The 8228-nt window shown below is 38.1% G+C and overlaps 1 protein-coding gene across 6 annotated transcripts in view; it reads left to right on the top strand.

Annotated features, from left to right (window-relative positions):
• The window catches only part of Cobll1 (cordon-bleu WH2 repeat protein like 1), a 194946-nt gene that overhangs the window by 142192 nt on the left and 44526 nt on the right, over positions 1 to 8228 (top strand). For 5 of the 6 annotated variants that reach the window (XM_031370450.1, XM_031370452.1, XM_031370451.1 and 2 more), the window contains 2 exons: positions 1 to 333; positions 2142 to 2318. In XM_031370450.1, the coding sequence (XP_031226310.1) occupies positions 1 to 333; positions 2142 to 2318 (510 nt within the window). The remainder of the gene's footprint in view (positions 334 to 2141; positions 2319 to 8228) is intronic. The other variant, XM_031370453.1, reaches the window with a different exon arrangement.

Below are 8228 nucleotides of genomic sequence, written 5' to 3'. Positions count from 1 at the left end.
TCTCTTCCCCCTGTAGCTCCCAAGCCTGTGGCTCTTCCCACTGAGGCTTCTCTTCCCCCTGTAGCTCCAAAGCCTGTGACTCTTCCTGGTAGTCAGGGAACATTGCTAAACCTGAAGACCTTGAAAACGTTCGGGGCCCCAAGACCATACTCCAGTTCTGGGCCCTCACCCTTTGCCCTTGCTGTGGTGAAAAGGTCACAGTCCTTCAGTAAGGCATGCCCAGAGTCACCCAGTGAGGGCTCCTCTGCCCAGGCACCAGCTGCCATACAGGATGAAAAGACACATACAGTAAATACGTCTGTGGTGGGCTCCCAACCTGATAATATTGATAAGGTAATCCTTAACTTTTCCAGTATAAATAATGAGTCCAGAACAACTTGGTTAAAGTAAGGGACAGCCTATTTTATACCAGTATTTTGGTATGTTTTTATATTGCTTAGCTCTGAATTATTGTCTTCAGAAAAAGATTGCCAGTACTTAAGAATCTGAGGTTTTACTCTGAGAATTAGAATTCGTTTAACTCAGACCATGTTATGGTGGCATTGTTATATAATTGTCTTATTAGCAAAAGTTTCTTTACTCATACACTTGTATAATTATTGAGAGTAGTGACTATTTTCCTGTGCTTTGCTGACTTTTTTTTAGCTGTTATTGTGTTTTACTTTATTTTTCTCTTCTGCTTTCATAGTCCTACGTAATAGCCAAATAAACAGTTTTAATCATTTGAAATAAATACTATCAACGACAGCAGGGGCTAAAAGTGTCCAATTGTGTGTTTTCTGTCACACACATTCAATGTCAGCTTACCAAACATCTCTCAGTTAGTTTAAGATGAAAGTAGCTTTAAAATGTAGTTTTCTTAATTATCCATTTTGTACTTTTTCATCATAAATATGTAGGCTAAAATACCATCCAACCATGGTAATTTAGAAAAAGTCCCATTGACCTGAATTGTCAACTAAGATGCTTGTTTTCTAGATTCACATAAAATAGTCAAAAGAGTTGATTACATTTGCAGTGTGATTCATGGTAATCCACAGGCAATCTTTTAAAAACGACTCTGCGTACTTTACTCTGGTAGTATTTAAAGAATACTTTCATGTTTGTGTGACAATTCCAGGAGCATTTTGTACAACTTTCCTAAACATCCCTAAACTAAGAGAACAGTGACCTTGCTGACGAGTAAATATTTTTCTATAATGTTAAGGTAATATTTACCTTGAAGAATATTTCCTCATACATTTGACATTTATGTTTGTTAGGTTAATCTAGCATCAGGAAATGATATGTGATACAGAGATGGATTCTTGACTTGATGGGTAGAGCCTTCATTTTACTGAAATGGATCACCATTCCTAAACAATAAAACCTTAGCTTAGCGTTTTGGGTCACAGCCTCAGCCCTATGTAGTTCATTTAAACAGTAAAGGTACATACTAGATAGTTTGTAAAAAAAAAAAAAAATTTGTTTTAAAGATTACTTGATATAATACTTCAGTTAAGTCAGTAAATATTTGTTCTTAAGAGGTTTAATTAAGTTTCTGATTATTTAATTTGGAAGCTCTTAACATTTATTTTTAGTCTTATGGGAAAAGTCAAGAAAACCTGCTGAGCTTATAGTTCTTAAAGTTTCTAGAAAACAAACAAAAAGACTCAGGCAGTTAAGTGCAGTAGAGACATTAATATCCGAATGTTGAATCATACTGGATTCAAAAGTATGAGATTGTCAGTATTGAACTGCCTTGCACACTTGCCTGAATATGTTAGAGTGGTGAAAAATGTGCTATTTGTCAGTTTATGAAATTTTTGATTATGAATTTTGGCTCTGGTAGCCAGTTCCATGTGTTGGCAATATTAGTGTTCTTGGATTTACACACAGGAAAATTGCCACTTTATGCATGAAGAAAAAGGGGTAGCACTTTTCTTGCACATGGTCCTAAGCTGAGAAGGGAGGAGAAATCATGGATCCCCCAGCTGGCCCTGTCAGGACTGAGGCATTAAAGGGTAAAGGTGCAGAGCTGTGTCTGTGTCATGAGTGTGGCAAATGTGGTTTTGAAAGAGTAATTAATAATTCAAACCTTTTTTTAAAAAATAGGCCTTTCTTCTCTTGGAACTCATTAAAAATATCTTGCATTTTTATAGCAAAATAATCCTGTACAGAATGAGCACAGTTCTCAAATACTGACTCCAGCTGATGGCCCATCGTTCACCCTTAAGAGACAGAGTTCTCTAACATTCCAGAGCTCTGACCCAGAGCATGTCCGGCAGAGCTTGCTCACTGCAATCCGGTCTGGAGAGGCTGCTGCCAAGTTGAAGAGAGTAAGTTTTCCCTATCAGATGGGTAACAGTGAGCTTATTTTCAACCTTGTCAAACCAGTACTTGATCAGGGGGTTCTTCTAACATTCACATATAAACAGGAAAGATGCAGGACATTATTCTTTTCTGCCAGAGATCATATTTGAGGTATAAATGGAAGGAATTGGAGTCTTACACGTTTCTAAAAAACGTCGGTTTTTTTTTTCTTCCCGCTCTGGGCCAGGTGCAGAATATGACTGTATTCATTGTTGTATATGTAGAAAGCAAGCCTAAATTCTCATTTTAAGAAATTACGTTAGCACTGTAAGATGACTCTATTGAGCCCACCCCACCCCCCCTTTTTTTTCCAGAAAAGGGAGACTTTTACCCACTGGGGCTGTTTATTTGCAGTCATCTCTCAGTGGTCAAAGTAACTGCTGTATCTGAGTTTTAGGGGAAGTTTTCTAGCTTCAGTTATGGTAAGTAGAGAGGAATCTAGAGAATGTAGAGGACCTCCACATGGTTCATCTCATCCTTGCTTAGCTGGAGAAGAGCAGTGAGAGGGAGCTACGATTCCTCTGGACAGAATGTGAGTGTCACAGACAAGACTCTCCTCCCTCTCTACCTTCTTCCTCTGAGAGAGCATGGTCAGGTTGAGCAGCCATTGTCATGGACCCTCCTCAGTCATGCTAAGAGAAGCACCTCAACGTGGAAGTTCGTATTCCACTGACTCCCTGGGTTTCATGCCACGAGCTTCTTTGGTAATCACATTAGAATGCAGTTAAAGACAGATTAAGAGACTTGTTGAATAAAGCATTGAGTTCCACAGGAATTAAAGCCACAGAGGAATAGAAATACTGAAAAACAGAAACACGAGAGTAGTGTCTGGTGTTTCTATGACACCAGCCCTTGCTATGAAGAACTGTCCAAAGCTTCTGTTGCGTGTGTGTGTGTGTGTGTGTGTGTGTGTGTGTGTGTGTGTGTGTGTGTGTAGAACCACTGAAGCAAAAAAAATGCATTGAATAGTTTCAGAAATGATAGAAACATAAAGGAATAATTCAGATGACACATATAAATTTTTCAAATTATATATAGGTACCAAGGCAGCAGGAAATTCATATAGATTTAAATGTTGAAATTAATGTTTTACCAGTCTTCACAGTTTTTTTTTTGTCAAGGGGAAAATGCACCAATGTCAATAAATAGGAGATTCTTGTTCCTGAAATATTTGTGGTTCTTTACTCAGGAAGTTAAAAAGGAGTTCAAGCCAATTGCAACCAATCTAAGATTCCTAAATTCAGTAAATTAGAGGCACACACATTTTTACTAGACACACAGGGCAGGAAGATAATTAAGCCAAGCTACTGTCTTCTATGTAGCCTGGATCTGAAAAGCAATGTTGGATTAGATCTATAGGAGAGCCCAGTACCTACACAGGAATTGAACACAAGGCTTTAGGAATGGGCAAGCACATGCACTAACTAGCTTCAGTCTACTCATTGCAGAATACTGTACACAGAATTGCAAATGTATTTCAGACCAGCAGCTGGGTACTGTTGATGCCTGGGCCTGATTTGGCTTTTACACAGGAAACTCTTCACAGCTTCTAGAAAGAGCTGGATCTGAGCCAACAGAAAGGAAACCTAAATGATGTGCTTATAATTGTATCCTATTTAAAACTCATTACTTTAGATTCTATTGAGGATAAAACTTTATCGCATTGAGTAGGAGGTTATTAACAGCTCAGAGCCTATAGAGTATCAGCTCCTGAGTTTTTAATGAATGCTTTAGATATCATCTATTTTGTTTCCCTAAAAATGGTTTATGGAATTAGCAATGTTCACAATCTCTAAACTTAGTTTCAGGTCTAGTATATACTCTTAAAAATTATTTTTGTAGTGGCTGGAGGGATAATTCATTGGTAAAGAGCACTGGCTGTTCTTCCAGAGGACCCAGGTTTAATTCCCAGCACCCACATAGCCGGTCATAATTGTCTGTAATTCCAGTTCCGGGGGATCTGACACCCTTACACCAATGCATATTTGAAAAAAAATGGAAACCAAGACTTCTGTATATAACAGGGCTCATGCCATATTTGTTATAAAGTTGCAAATAAATAGAACTCTAAAACTAATAAACAGTAGTGTTTCTGAAGAATAGGCTCTATTACTGGAACACATTTTATGTTCTTTGATATTCCATACATTTACAATGTATGTTGATCATGTCTGTTCACCACTATCACCCCTTCACTCCTCTAACTGCTACCCCATTCCATTCCTAACTTCATATCCTCTTGTAGAAAGCTTTTGTGTTAGTTCTTTGAGATTTCCATACATGGTATTTTGATCATATTCATCCCTTGCCTTATTCTTCCCTGATCTACTTCTCATTCCCTACCCTCCCTATTCTGTTTTCTTTTTTTAAAAAAAAAATAAAATCTCACGAAGTCCAGTTTGTGCTGCCCATGTACTCTTGAGCACTTGGCTAACTATAGAAGTGTGGTTAGCTTACCACACAGTCATACCCTTAAAGCTGAGTCCTCCTTTGCCAGAAGCTCTCAGTCATCAGTTAGCTCCTCAGCTGAGGTTAGGTCCTCATGCAACTGATCTGTTGTCGCCTTTCCTTGTAGTCAACCATTACTTCTGACCCTTTTAGTCTTTGAGCTTCCTCTTCTCCAAAGATCCCTGAGCCTTGGGAGGAGGAGTTATGATACAGATGACCCCATTTAGGGATGAGCATTTTGTGATCTTCATCCTGTAAGTGTGAACCAGTCATGAGATCTTCTTCAAAAAAGAAGTTCCTCTGATCCTTAGGAGAGGTACACTAATCTGTGTGTCTATTGATAAGTCACCAGGAGTTGATTCAACATTATGTCTGCTTTGCAGAATAATAGTCACAGGTTTTCTTCTAGGACCTCTGACCTATCTAGCCAGAAGTTTCATCTGTGGAGCAGACCTTAAATCTGATCCAAAAGTGGTTGGATATTCCACAACATCCATTCCACTATTGCACTGATGGGCATGCCTTATAGCAGCAGGAATTCAACAGGGGCACTGACAGCATACACAAGTCCTGCACAAGCTCAAGCCAGACACATCTGAATATGGAATGGGGAGGCGGCACCATGTTTGCCTTTATCTGTCTTTGAACTCATATATTCATTTTAGCTCTACGTACCATCTTGGCTATGGCTCTGGCTCCTGTATAGCAGGTAGCCTTCATTAGACCTTGCCTTAAAGTGTCAAGTTCATCTGTGTTGTGTGAATGTGGCTGTGGACATGATACAATCTTTTCATGATTCTCTGGGGTTTTTCCATATCTTACTCCCGTTCACTGTACATGTAGCCATGGAGACTAGTTTGCCTTCATATAAAGCTTTAATTAGCCTAGCACAATATTTTCAAATTGTCTTCAATCTTCAGGCTTACCTATGAATCAGGAATCCGCAAATTGTTCATAGAGAATGAAGGTGAATCATCCACGACTGTTCGTCTGTTCTGACACAAGAACTTTGGCTGTTTTCAGTGCTTTGTGTTGCCCAGAATTAATTCAAAATCAGGCTGTTACATTGTTATAAATAGAATATGCTTTTAAAAATAGAGTCTAAAATAAATTTATATTTTATACTTGATATTGTAGATTGTCTTCGAATGAAAAATTTATCGGACTAAATGGTAGTATGGAAAGAACAAAAAGCCATGTATGCCTTACAGACTCTTCCTGGCTTGTATTATTTATATCTACTTAGTTTGCTTTTTATTCTTATTTTTTGGTTTGATTTTAAACAAAGGATCATACGTTGACAGTTCTCTCTAAATAAATAAAGTTTTATAAAATTAACTGGTATTTCATAGGCACAGTTCAAATTTTATGTCTACTCATGAACATTCTTTAAACATCAAGGGCAGATGATCAACAGGCACATCAGTAAGTTCTTAACTATCAGTTTTTAAAAAGTAACTTTTGAGGGGTCTGGAGAGATGGCTTAGGTTATGATTGCTGTCTGTTCTTGCAGAGCACTCAATTTCAATTCCCAGTGCCCATGTGGTCACTCACAACTGCCTGTAACTCTAGTTTCATATCAGACAATCTCCTCTGGCCTCTGTGGGCACTAGGAATGTACATAAAACAAAATAGGTCATATTTAAAAATAATTCTATTGTCAGTGAATTGTGTGCATTATGTGTATAGTTTGAACAATTTAAATAATACTTTTAGTTTCTGAATGCTTCTTAAATTCATATCGCATTTAAGAAATATTCTGTAGCACTCAACTTTGACAAGCACCAAAAAACAAACAAAACAAAACAAAACAAAACAAAAAGCTTTGGAATAAACTGGGATCCAATAGACAGGATCTCTGATGTCATAATTTATAGATTAATCAGAGATTCTAACATCTCATTAATATATTTAAATATCAGAGAAATAATTTTTTCTCTTTTAAGGTAACCTCTCTTTAGTTAGTGGGGTTTTTATTTGTTTGTCTGTTTGTTGTGTGTTCCTTTTGAGACAGGCTGTAACCCACCTATTGGAACTGAAGCTAGTGTTGCTTTCACAATCCCTCTGCCCCAGCTTCTCAAAGTGCTGGGATTCTTATAGATAGCTGCCATCACACCTTGTGAACAATTGCATCTGGCATATTGCTATGCAGCCTTCTACAATATTTTATTAGTGTATTAACAAGTCTAGTTTATACAGTGGAAACTTCTAGAAATTCATACACTTACTTCTCTATAAGCTGTCCATCACAGGTAGATCTAAGCTATTTAAGATGATACTATATTTGCCTTTTTTAAAAAATTAGCTTCCAAAATACTAGGTTTCTGCATGGTTTTTCTACACATTCCATTTTAGTTGGCTCTCCCTTGACTCCTCCATCTACCTCATTGCTCTTCCCACTATAGCATTTTGCCGCCCCCTTCACATGGTTCTCCTTTCCCACCTCCTCCCTTAAATTTTGTTTTTCCCCAGTTCCATGGCCCCTTTCTGGTTTCCTGGCCTTTATCGATATTTGCTTCACCTGGTATCTATTCATATTTCGGTTGTTATTTAAATCCATGACCAAAAGCAACCTGGGAAGGAAAGGGTTTATTTGGCTTACAGTTTCTAGTCCATCATCAGAGGAAGCCAAGTCCGGAACTCAAGGCAGGTGCTGAAACAAAGACCACGGAGGACCATTGCTTACTGACTTTCTCCCCAAAGCTAGCTTAGCTTGCTTCCCTATATAGTGCAGGACCACTTGCCCAGGGGGTGACACCACCCACAGTGGGCTAGGCACATCAGTCATTAATCAAGAAAGTGCCTTACAGACTTTGAGCCAATCTAATGGAAGCATTTTCTCAACTCAAGTTCCTTCTTCACAAATGACATTAGCTTGTGTCAAGTTGCCAGAAAACTAGCCAGTGTACCTGGATATGCATAGATAGCAGTGAGAAAGCTAGGAGCACATATGTGTGAGAGAGAGCATATGGTGTATGTCTTTCTTTGGGCCTTTCTTACTTTGCTTAATATGGTATTTTCCAGTTCTAACTTTGTTTCCTCATTCTATTTTTTTTTTTTATTGCTGAGTATAATCTCTTTGTGTATAGTACCACATTTTTATTATCTCTTCACCTATTCATGACCATTCATCACCTATTCATGGCTGATTTCATTTTCTTCTGGGATGAAAAGCATAGTGATAACCATGGATGTGCAAAGATCCATGAAGTATATCTCCGAAGTAGAATGGAGGGAGTCATTTGCAAATATGTCCAGGAGTGGTACAGTATTTCCAGGTCATATGTTTCTTCTATTTTTAGTTTTTGGTGAAGCTCACATGCCAATTCCACAGTGGCGTTGCTAGTTTACATTTCCACCCACAGTGGATAAGTGTTCTCTCCCCCACCTCCATCTTTACTGTCATTTGTTGGTTTTTTTTTTTTTTT

This window comes from Mastomys coucha, unplaced genomic scaffold (assembly GCF_008632895.1).
Source record: "Mastomys coucha isolate ucsf_1 unplaced genomic scaffold, UCSF_Mcou_1 pScaffold15, whole genome shotgun sequence".
NCBI classification, from domain to species: domain Eukaryota; kingdom Metazoa; phylum Chordata; class Mammalia; order Rodentia; family Muridae; genus Mastomys; species Mastomys coucha.
Note: the sequence above shows the minus strand (reverse complement) of the source record. Positions and strands in the feature narration are given on the sequence as shown.